This window comes from Pygocentrus nattereri, chromosome 13 (assembly GCF_015220715.1).
Source record: "Pygocentrus nattereri isolate fPygNat1 chromosome 13, fPygNat1.pri, whole genome shotgun sequence".
In the NCBI taxonomy this organism is placed as follows: Eukaryota; Metazoa; Chordata; class Actinopteri; order Characiformes; family Serrasalmidae; genus Pygocentrus; species Pygocentrus nattereri.
Genome location: NC_051223.1, coordinates 39,552,616 through 39,564,898, shown reverse-complemented (window position 1 = coordinate 39,564,898; position 12,283 = coordinate 39,552,616). Strand labels below are relative to the sequence as shown.

Here is a 12,283-nt window from a genome sequence, read left to right as displayed (position 1 = left end):
ATTTGACCGGGTGGTCCACCAGCTGTGGTTGATCGTAGGGGGAACACTGCTGTGTGTAGGTGTGTCTAACCAGCTCTTTGCTGTTGTGTTGCAGCCTAAAGTTCTGTACCAGCTGGACAGGATCACTCCAACTCAGCTGGAGAAGTTTCTGGAAACCTGCAGGGACAAATACATGAGGTAATGGGTTTGTGTGTGTGTTAAATATGATCCTATCCCTTAAAACTGACACTGTCCTTCGACACTTACTGAGCTCTGCAGCCACATTTCTCAATGAAAAAATTGAAACGAATTGAATTTACTTGCATCTGATGGGCTGATTCTGAATCCCCAAACAGCCACAGATGTCGTAAAAATGTCTTAAAAAGCCAGAAAGATGTCTTACACCTTGAATGTCTTTTCCAGCTTCATAATGTCTGTTATGTAACTAATGTAAAGAAGCTTTATGTAACCATGACAGTCTTTGAAGATAAGTGTTGAGGCTGCTGTCCCAGTAACTACGGTATTACAGCTCACTGCAGAAGATCCTCCCGAGAGAAATCCCAAGTGCTAATTCCCAGAGCCACGTCTAGCTCAGGTGTGAGAAAATGATAAGAATTTTGAATGAAACACCACTTGAAAGTCTTATAGCCTCTGCCAGGAGTCGGAGTCACTGGCAAGGCTGTGAAGTAAAATTCTCTCATACTGTCCATCAAAAGTCTCAGCTGTTTCTCCCCCTTCTCTCCAACGTACAAACCCAAAATCTAAACAGGCTTTATTGGAGGAAAGTAGTGTTCTGTGTGGGAATAGTTGTGCCAGATTTGTGCTACTTTGAGAATAAAATCCATTTTATCCCCTTGTTGTGATGTCAGCACTCAAACTTTTGACTGTGGCTAGAGCTACAGATGCTTGTATGCTCTGTTAGTAATTGCATAGTAGGTCATAATCGCTTTCAGCACAAGTTTTCAGGGGGATGTAGTGTTGATGTTCTACTGAGGACTACAGCCAATGTCATAAGAGGTTGCTTTGCCAGTTGCTTTAGTCTTCTGGGATAGCGCTTTTACAGTTCTTATGCCTGAGCTGGACACTGTTGGCTGGAATTGCATAAAACTGCCGCAACTCTTCTCCTGTGGTTGTTATGAATAGAGTAATATACGGCTTGGTGTTGGTGTTGGTGTTGGTGGGGTAGTTGCAGCCATTTGGAGCTGGAGGTTTTGTTAGTGAAGTTGGTGTAGCCCATGGTGGTGTTAGTGTTAAGGATGTAGTTAATGTAGGTGTTGGTAGTGTAGTTGGTGTAGATGGTGGTGTCTGTGTTGGGAATGTAGTTAATGGGAGTGTATATACTGTAACTACGTCTCCAACACTGACACCACCAAGAGCTAATGTAGGTTTTGATAGTATAGTTGATGGTGTCAGTGTTGGGGACGTAGTTAATGTAGGTGTTGGTGGTGTAGTTGATGGTGTCAGTGTTTGGTATGTTAATCTAGGTGTTGGTGTTGGGAGTGTAGTTAGTGTAGGAGTTGGTGTAGCTGTCAGTGTTGGGAGTGTAGTTAGTGTAGATGGTGGTGTTGGGAGTGTAGTTAGTGTAGGTGTTGGTGTAGCTGACGGTGGTGTTGGTGTAACAGCTGTTGATTTTGTCTTTGATGTTTGGTCGTGGTGGTGTTGTCCTGAACAGGGCCCAGATGGAGCCGGGCTCGGCCGTTGGCGCTCTGTGTGCTCAGAGTATCGGAGAGCCAGGCACTCAGATGACCCTGAAGACGTTCCACTTCGCTGGTGTCGCCTCCATGAACATCACCCTGGGGGTCCCCCGTATTAAGGAGATCATCAATGCATCCAAAAACATCAGGTGAGAGTCTGAAGGCTTGTTCAGAGATGGACGTTCACAAACACTCCACACAGTGACCGACTGGTTTCACTTCTGAGAATCAGTCGAGCTGCTTTAGTGACCAGCTGTGTGGAGAATGTGGCTGGGAGTCTTCAGACAGATTCCCCCAGTCTCTCCGTGAGGGGCTAAACGTCCAGCAGCACTTTTGGAGGACATCAGGAAGGTTCACGCTTAGGTTATGCTCCTTTGGCCACAAAACCAATAAGAAAGCAATAAAAGTAAAGCTGGATACTCGTTTAGGAAAGTAGAGGACGTGCTTGTGTTAATGACCCACACGGTTCAGGCACTTTAATCCATCCTGTGACGTCCACTTTGGTCATTTATGTGGTTTCATCCACCAGAATGGTCATAATTCAAGACTGATATATGCAAATGAGCTCTGTTCTTTTTTCTGTGTTTTATCCTTTCTTTATTTCCTTTTATGTGTTCGCTCTCTCTCCTCCCCATTCTCTCCTTTTTTTTCTTTGTATTCCTTCTCCCTTTCTTTTCTATATATTCTCTCTCTCTCTCTCTCTCTCTCTCTCTCTCTCTCTCTCTCTCTCTCTCTCTCTCTCTCTCAGTACTCCTATTATCACCGCTCACCTGGATACGGAGGATGATGCTGATTTTGCTCGGCTGGTGAAGGGAAGGATCGAGAAGACGCTGCTGGGAGAGGTACACACACACACACACACACAGACTCTCTCTCTCTCTTTCTCTCTCTCTCTCTCTCTCTCTCTCTATATATATATATATATATATATATATATATATATATATATATATATATATATATATATATATGTATGTATGTGTGTATATATATATATATATATATATATATATATATATATATATATATGTGTGTGTATATATATATATATATATATATATATATATATATATATATGTATATATATATATATATATATATATATATATGTGTGTGTGGATATGTATGTGTGTGTGTGTGTGTGTGTGTGTGTAAAATAATAGGCCTTTCATGTCCACATATTCAGTTATACACTTTGAGTGACTTCACACAGATCAGCAGTAACGAGTGGCTGATGGTCTGCGGTTCAATATTAATTTGGAACAGTGTTAATAATCACCCAGCTGGAAAAACTGACTTCCACCCCTGGAGTACATTTGATACTGAATATCAGGCATTCATGATCTTTCAGTGGCTTTTATATGCCAACACCCCCCCGCAGCAGGAGTAACTGGTCTAATCCAGCTGTTTGAAGTTAAATCAGGGGTGGTCTTCGCACAATGCAAAGGTAGGCAGTCCCCTGGACCCCCCACGAAGGGGGCACAGCAGGTAAAATCTGATTTTCTCACTCGTTTTATAATCAGATTTTTTTTTTTTTTTTTTTTTTGTGGATGTTCACAATAACTTTTAAATGTGATCTGTATGTGACAATCAGTCTGAACAGATCAGCTCCTAAACCGACTCACAGAACCCGTCACGCTGCTTCACGTAGAGGTAAACACTCACGGCTGCCAACGAAGGCCAGTCGCTCCCGGAGGATCAGCTTCATCTTCACCAGCATCACAGGACCCATCATAAAGCTTCACTGACTTCACCCAGAATGTGTTCGAGCCGTAAAAAGGGCGCGGTCACTTCTTCGGTTCGCGTCCTCAGATTTTTTAAAAACTTTGCTTTTAAACTTTTGAACTGTTCTGTGACGCTGCAGCCTCGATCTCCTGCGGCCGCGTTCGGACGTTTCTTTAGAAATCTCTTCGAACGCGAAACGTTTTGGATGAGTCTCTTCTGATTTTTTTTTTTTTTGTTTGTTTGTTTGTTTGTTTTTGTTTTTGTTACAGAAACATTAACTCATTGTTTGAGTCTCAGCAGCATGAAATTGATGTAATATGGAGTTGGACTGACGTAAAAGTCACACGAGTTCTGATCTGGCTGTTCAGACTGAGTCGCATCGCCGCAGATCAGAGAAGTATTGGATTTCAGTACCGCGTGTGAAAGTCTCAGATCAGATTGTGTGTTTATCTGTTCACACTGACACTCAGACACACATCTGTGTCATATTTGAAGAAAAAGATTGGATTTGGGCCACTTTTACCTGCTGTGTGACCAGAGCCATAGAGATGTGTGTGTATAGGTGTATGTCTGAGTGTGGTGGTCCCATTTTCATCGCCAAGTCAAAGTAAAAATGTCTGAGGTTACTTTATGCCCAGCAGCCACAACGGAGTTTGACAGCTACTGTAAACATTCTGTACAAGACACATGACAGTCTGTTCGGTCTGGGTCAGTGAGGAAATGGCTAGCACAGATTGATGCTGAGAACTGACCGGATCCCTGTGCTGCTCCTCACTACAAATAGATTTCAGATGTGTCCAGCAGTGGCCACCAGTCACATGGCCAGGTATAAACAGTCATCTCATACAGACGCCCAGCATTTATAGGGAGGAACGTCTGCGTGTAAACAGATCCTCAGATGCACGTACTTATGTACTTTGTGGTCTTTGGAGAGATGCGATCCCCTCGGGTATTAAACGTTCTGCCACCGTCTTCTCTGCGGTTAGAGCTGTTTATTCCCAACAGCTCCTTGTCATTGTTGCTTTGTCTCCTGGTTGCATGAACAGCTCTGTGATGTTGCATCACAGAAAAACATCCATAGACATTTATGTACACCGGTCAGGCGTAACGTTCAGTCCACCTCCTTGTTTCTGTGCTCATTGTCCATTTTATTAGCTCCACTTACTGTATAGCTGTACTTTGTAGTGTTACTGCGGTGCTGAGAATGACCCACCACCCAAATAGTACCTGCTCTGTGAGGGTCCATGGGGGTCCTGACCACTGAAGAACAGGGTAACAGAGTATCAGAGAAACAGATGGACTACAGTCTGTAACTGTAGAACTACAGAGTGCAGCTATACGGTCAGTGGAGCTGATAAAGTGGACAGTGAGGGTAGAAACGAGGAGGTGGTCAGAATTTTACGCCTGACCGGTGTTTATTGGTCGCCCTGATGGAGTTGTGTATTGATGGTATGCGTGTCGTGATGATGGAGGTGTGTGTTGATGGTATGCGTGTCGTGATGATGGAGGTGTGTGTTGGTGGTATGCGTGTCGTGATGATGGAGGTGTGTGTTGGTGGTTTGCGTGTCGTGATGATGGAGGTGTGTTGATGGTTTGCGTGTCGTGATGATGGAGGTGTGTGTTGATGGTATGCGTGTCGTGATGATGGAGTTGTGTGTTGATGGTATCCGTGTTGTGATGATGGAGGTGTGTGTTGATGGTATGCGTGTCGTGATGATGGAGTTGTGTGTTGATGGTATGCGTGTCGTGATGATGGAGGTGTGTGGTGGTATGTGTGTCGTGATGATGGAGTTGTGTGTTGATGGTATGCGTGTGGTGATGATGGAGGTGTGTGTTGATGGTATGCGTGTCGTGATGATGGAGGTGTGTGTTGGTGGTTTGCGTGTCGTGATGATGGAGGTGTGTGTTGGTGGTTTGCGTGTCGTGATGATGGAGGTGTGTGTTGATGGTATGCGTGTCGTGATGATGGAGGTGTGTGTTGATGGTTTGCGTGTCGTGATGATGGAGGTGTGTGTTGATGGTATGCGTGTCGTGATGATGGAGTTGTGTGTTGATGGTATCCGTGTCGTGATGATGGAGGTGTGTGTTGGTGGTTTGCGTGTCGTGATGATGGAGGTGTGTGTTGATGGTATCCGTGTCGTGATGATGGAGGTGTGTGTTGATGGTATGCGTGTCGTGATGATGGAGGTGTGTGTTGATGGTATGCGTGTCGTGATGATGGAGGTGTGTGTTGATGGTATGCGTGTCGTGATGATGGAGGTGTGTGTTGATGGTTTGCGTGTCGTGATGATGGAGGTGTGTGTTGATGGTATGCGTGTCGTGATGATGGAGTTGTGTGTTGATGGTATCCGTGTCGTGATGATGGAGGTGTGTGTTGGTGGTTTGCGTGTCGTGATGATGGAGGTGTGTGTTGGTGGTTTGCGTGTCGTGATGATGGAGGTGTGTGTTGGTGGTATGCGTGTCGTGATGATGGAGGTGTGTGTTGGTGGTATGCGTGTCGTGATGATGGAGGTGTGTGTTGGTGGTATGCGTGTCGTGATGATGGAGGTGTGTGTTGGTGGTATCCGTGTCGTGATGATGGAGGTGTGTGTTGGTGGTTTGCGTGTCGTGATGATGGAGGTGTGTGTTGGTGGTTTGCGTGTCGTGATGATGGAGGTGTGTGTTGGTGGTATGCGTGTCGTGATGATGGAGGTGTGTGTTGGTGGTATGCGTGTCGTGATGATGGAGGTGTGTGTTGGTGGTTTGCGTGTCGTGATGATGGAGGTGTGTTGGTGGTTTGCGTGTCGTGATGATGGAGTTGTGTGTTGATGGTATGCGTGTCGTGATGATGGAGGTGTGTGTTGGTGGTTTGCGTGTCGTGATGATGGAGGTGTGTGTTGGTGGTATGCGTGTCGTGATGATGGAGGTGTGTGTTGGTGGTTTGCGTGTCGTGATGATGGAGGTGTGTGTTGGTGGTTTGCGTGTCGTGATGATGGAGGTGTGTGTTGATGGTACGCGTGTCGTGATGATGGAGGTGTGTGTTGATGGTACGCGTGTCGTGATGATGGAGGTGTGTGTTGGTGGTTTGCGTGTCGTGATGATGGAGGTGTGTGTTGGTGGTTTGCGTGTCGTGATGATGGAGGTGTGTGTTGGTGGTTTGCGTGTCGTGATGATGGAGGTGTGTGTTGGTGGTTTGCGTGTCGTGATGATGGAGGTGTGTGTTGGTGGTTTGCGTGTCGTGATGATGGAGGTGTGTGTTGGTGGTTTGCGTGTCGTGATGATGGAGGTGTGTGTTGGTGGTTTGCGTGTCGTGATGATGGAGGTGTGTGTTGGTGGTTTGCGTGTCGTGATGATGGAGGTGTGTGTTGGTGGTTTGCGTGTCGTGATGATGGAGGTGTGTGTTGGTGGTTTGCGTGTCGTGATGATGGAGGTGTGTGTTGATGGTATGCGTGTCGTGATGATGGAGGTGTGTGTTGATGGTATGCGTGTCGTGATGATGGAGGTGTGTGTTGATGGTATGCGTGTCGTGATGATGGAGGTGTGTGTTGATGGTATGCGTGTCGTGATGATGGAGGTGTGTGTTGGTGGTTTGCGTGTCGTGATGATGGAGGTGTGTGTTGGTGGTTTGCGTGTCGTGATGATGGAGGTGTGTGTTGGTGGTTTGCGTGTCGTGATGATGGAGGTGTGTGTTGATGGTATGCGTGTCGTGATGATGGAGGTGTGTGTTGATGGTTTGCGTGTCGTGATGATGGAGGTGTGTGTTGATGGTATGCGTGTCGTGATGATGGAGTTGTGTGTTGATGGTATCCGTGTCGTGATGATGGAGGTGTGTGTTGGTGGTTTGCGTGTCGTGATGATGGAGGTGTGTGTTGGTGGTTTGCGTGTCGTGATGATGGAGGTGTGTGTTGGTGGTATGCGTGTCGTGATGATGGAGGTGTGTGTTGGTGGTATGCGTGTCGTGATGATGGAGGTGTGTGTTGGTGGTATGCGTGTCGTGATGATGGAGGTGTGTGTTGGTGGTATGCGTGTCGTGATGATGGAGGTGTGTGTTGGTGGTATGCGTGTCGTGATGATGGAGGTGTGTTGGTGGTTTGCGTGTCGTGATGATGGAGTTGTGTGTTGATGGTATGCGTGTCGTGATGATGGAGGTGTGTGTTGGTGGTTTGCGTGTCGTGATGATGGAGGTGTGTGTTGGTGGTTTGCGTGTCGTGATGATGGAGGTGTGTGTTGGTGGTATGCGTGTCGTGATGATGGAGGTGTGTAATGATGGTTTGCGTGTCGTGATGTGTTTCTGCTCTGTGTTGTTAGATTTCGGAGTATATAGACGAAGTGTTTTTGCCTGATGACTGTTTCATTCTGGTGAAGCTTTCCCTGGAGAGGATCCGCCTTCTCAGACTGGAGGTACTGTACACAGATATGTTCATATTCTCTGTCTATTGCTCTTCCTCCCTCCTTCCCTCTCTGTGTGTCTAACAGCTGTAGTCTGTTATTAACCTGTCTGAATGGCTCGCTGTCTGTATTTCAGTGCAGCTGCTCCTGTTTTATACCGTTTTTTTTTTCTTCTCTCTCTCTCTCTCTCGCGCGCTCTCTCGCTCTCTCAGGTCAACGCAGAGACAGTGCGTTATTCTATCTGTATGTCGAAGCTGAGGGTGAAGCCGGGTGATATAGCTGTTCATGGCGAAGCGGTGGTCTGCGTGTCTCCCAGAGAGAACAGTAAAAGCTCCATGTACTACGTTCTTCAATGGCTCAAACAGGAGCTGCCCAAGGTGAACACTTAACTCTCAACGCACACACCGACATCCAGAAGTGTCCTCCGTCTGAGCTCCGTCTGTTTGTGTGAAAAATGAATGCTGTTCATTTAGAATTGCTCTGTACGTTGTGTACTGCGGTACTGCGTTTCCACTCAAAATCATTAAATCATAAAGTCAGTCATACAGGAGATGTTTGTGAAGAGATCAGATATAAGATAATCCACTTGTCTAAAGAAGGAGGAAAATCAAATACAAATAAATGAAAAAAAAACAGGAGCTCAAAAACTGATTAAAAACTCCAGAGAAAATGAGCCTCCTAACAACCACCTGGAAGAGCTGGTCGACCACAAAACTGCCCCCATCAGATAAACAGCACTGAAAGCTTTGATCTCTGAGAGAGAGGAGAAGATCAAGCTGCTTCAGATCTGAAAACATCCACAGGTGTTTCTGTCCATCCTTCCACTGTGAGAAGACCACTCAGCGCTGTGGGTCTGAAAGGACGTGTAGCTGATCAAGAAGAACCTCACTGAGAAAAGGAGACGGACACATCAAACAAAGAAGCTGGACGATGGACTGACCACCCCAGAGTCCAGACCTCAGCACCACTGAATGGGTTTGTTCATCAACCAGCTTCTCAGACTGAGCTTTGGAGGTGTGTCTGCAGGTTCTTTGAGGAGCTGAAAGTGAGGCTCCTGAGAAGAACGGAAGCTGGAATGAAGGGAGAGAGACTCACTGAACTCTGAACAGCAGATATTTGTTTTTCCAATCTCATAGACCCATATTTTATTCATAGTAGAACATAGAACATGAATCAGATGTTAAAAGTGAGACATTTCATGAGCATCGCATCTCAAAGTTTGGACAGGGGCAACAGAAGTAAGTGGTATGTATTGGAAGAGTAAGTGGTGTAATAAGACAGCTGGAGAGGCGATTTGCAAATAACTCACATGACGGAGTATAAAAAGAGCATTTTAGAGAGGCAGAGTCTCTCAGAAGCAAAGATGGACAGAGGTTCACCAATCTGTGAAAAACTGTCTAAAAATTTCAGAAATATGTTCAACATAAAGTTGCGAAGACTTTGGACATCCCACCATCTACAGTACATGATATCATCCAAAGATTCAGAGAATTCCGAGAAATCCCTTTGGATGCTTGTGATCTTCAGGCCCTCAGGCGGCACTGCGTTAAAAACAGGCTTGATTCTGTACTGGAGGTCACTGCATGGGGTCACTGAAAATCACTGTCTCTGAACACAGTTCACCGTACAGTCCACAAGCGCAAGATAAAGCTGTATAATGCAAAGAAGAAGCCACATGTCAGTAGGTTCCAGAAACGCTGCCGTCTTCTCTGGGCCAAAGCTCATTTAAAATGGACTGAGGCAAAATGGAAAACTGTTCTGAGGTCAGATTAATCAAAATTTGAAATTCTTTTGGAAACCACGGATGCCGTGTCCTGCGGATTCGAGAGGATTCGGACCATCCAGTTTGTTATCAGCACACCTTTCAAAATCCTGCATCTCCGGTGGTCTGGGGGTGCATTAGTGCCTATGACCTGGGCAGTGAGTTAAAAAAGAGGGGATGCCACACGATGGACACGGCCCTGCCCCGACTTTTCTGAGATGCGTTGCTGCCATCAAGTTCTAAATGAGTTAATGTTTTTAATGAAATGGTAAAATGTCTCAACACCTGATATGTGTTCTATGTTCTATTGTGAATAAAACATGGTTCTATGAGATTCGCAAATCATTGCGTTGTTTTTATTTACATTTATTTACATTTTACACAGCGTCCCAACTTTTTGGAAATTGGTGTTGTAGCTGCTGTTTTAATCATGTTGCTTTACTTTTTAAAAAATTTTTTAAACAATTTAGTAATTAGTTTTTTTTCTCATTTGTAAAGCATTTTCAGTGCCAGCAGTGCATGAAATATGCTGTACAGATAAACTTACCTTGCCTATAAAGACCATCTGATTGGAGATGCTCTACTTTCTCCTCCTCTAAATCTGACTTAGACTTTTGTCTGTAATGCATATTTCCTTCCTCCTCCACTGCGTTTTTTTTTTTTTTGTTGTTGTTTGTTTTTTTGCCCATGCTCTGTGAAGCAACCTTGAGTTTGTGAAAGGTGCTATATAAATGTAACAGCTGTAGAAGCTATATACTGTGTTTATATATATATATATATATATATATATATATATATATATATATATATATATATATATATATATATATATATATATATATATAATGTGTGTGTGTGTGTATATGTGTGTGTGTAATATAAAATAGCATGAAGCAGAAACCTTCTTAGCCCTTCATATGGAATGATGAAATATAATGGGGTGTGTGTGTTTGTTGTGTAGGTGGTTGTTCAGGGCATTCCTGAGGTCGCTCGTGCTGTGATCCACATTGATGAACAGAGCGGCCGACAGAAGTTTAAACTGCTGGTGGAGGGGGACAACCTGCGCGCTGTCATGGCAACACACGGTGTCAACGGCAACCGAACGACATCCAACAACACATATGAGGTGTGTAGACCTGCATAAGGTGGAGTAAATAAAATAAATACAAACAGGTATTTTAGGAATTCATTTGTCTTTGTTTTGAATGTTCTTCTGTACCGCTGTCTTCAGGACGAGATAAATGCTATATAAATTAAATTGTTATTATTATTATTTTGTAATAGTAGTATTTATTTAGTACTTTATTAGATATTAGTTTACTAATAGTAGTATTAGAATTCTTAGTGAGGCTTGGGATGTGAACCAAGCATATGCAAATGATTATGGCTTCAAAAAATCCAAAGGTATCACAGAAAAAGATAAACGGTATGTTGGAGAAAACCTTTGACTGGAAGACCAGTTATTTACAGGAGACCATTAAAAACAGGGATTTTGACCCGTTCATAATCCATGTCATGTAATTTGGCCAGACGTTGGCGCTGAATGGTTTACTGGGGTGGCAGAGCATGCAGCTGTATGCAAAAGTTTTGGCGCCCCTGGTCAAATGACTAATTTTATGAAAATTTAACACGTCTTCTATAAAAAATTCTGCTTATTTTAATGCATAATTACTGTTCGCTTAACTATTTGCTTCATTTAATATATTGGTTAAAAAATAAAACGGATATAAAATGTGCCATGACTTTGCCAGAGGGCTCATTTTGTGATTTATTTTGTTATTCTCAGCAGATGAACAGTAATTGTGCATTAATATGTGCATAAGTGTTTCTGTCTTATTTACACTGGAAAAGGTTTTCCAGCTTTTGTCGCAGCCTTAAATGATTAAGCAGCTGAGCTCAAAAATGACATTGGTCAAGCCTGTTGACATTGAGATGATAAAATTGTGAAATTGCTGAAGCCCGTCTGGATTCCTCTGGTGCAGGAGTCGGCAACATGTGCCTCCAGAGCCATGTGGCTCTTTTATTGCCCTCCACAGCTGAATCAGATCAGTAGGTAATAATAAAATAATCCTCCTCTACAGTAAAATAAAGCTCTGCTGATCCTTCAACACAGTTTAACAGTAAATGGTCTTAAACGCTGGAGTTAATGTAGAACTGCTGATTCACCCTTTAACCCTGAAGATCAGCGCAGACGGCTGGTCACCATAGCAACACAGACGACAGCCTCGCCCAGCTAGTAGCTACGAAACGGCAAAGAGAGAGATTTAAGACGGACATCGATAATTTGGAGACGAATGGACTGATTAGTGTTTATAGTCACTCCAGCTGGTTTCCTGATACGTTTAATCTGAAACGAGAAACTGACAAACGTTTAAAAGTCACGAGGCTGAAGTCGCTTCTCATTCGCCAGCTTCTTCTTCGAATTCTTCTATTCCACCTTAAATGATGCAGTAGCTACGTTTTGTCACCTCAGTCACCATTTAAGGTGGAACGGGAAAATTTGAACAAGAAGCTGGCGAACGAGAAGCGACTTCAGCCTCGCAAAAAGTCGAACGCTGAGAGACGTTTTACAAGAAGCTGTTAGAGATGTGAGAAAAGTGCTACTGCTGTATTTTTCAGTCTATATTTGTACAGTAACACATACGGAGACATATTTACAGCCAAGATGGTAAAATGGACATAAAATGTTGTGGCTCTCAAAGTGGTTTGATTTTTGTTGAAAGGACCAAATGGCTCCTCTTAACATTTTGGTTGT

At 44.0% G+C, this 12,283-nt stretch overlaps 1 protein-coding gene across 1 annotated transcript in view; it reads left to right on the top strand.

Annotated features, from left to right (window-relative positions):
* Positions 1 to 12,283, top strand: part of polr3a (polymerase (RNA) III (DNA directed) polypeptide A) — a 67,018-nt gene that overhangs the window by 48,020 nt on the left and 6,715 nt on the right. The window contains exons 23-28 of the mRNA XM_037544444.1: positions 95 to 177; positions 1,652 to 1,822; positions 2,422 to 2,515; positions 7,686 to 7,778; positions 7,979 to 8,143; positions 10,490 to 10,654. Coding sequence (XP_037400341.1) covers positions 95 to 177; positions 1,652 to 1,822; positions 2,422 to 2,515; positions 7,686 to 7,778; positions 7,979 to 8,143; positions 10,490 to 10,654 — 771 coding nt within the window. The remainder of the gene's footprint in view (positions 1 to 94; positions 178 to 1,651; positions 1,823 to 2,421; positions 2,516 to 7,685; positions 7,779 to 7,978; positions 8,144 to 10,489; positions 10,655 to 12,283) is intronic.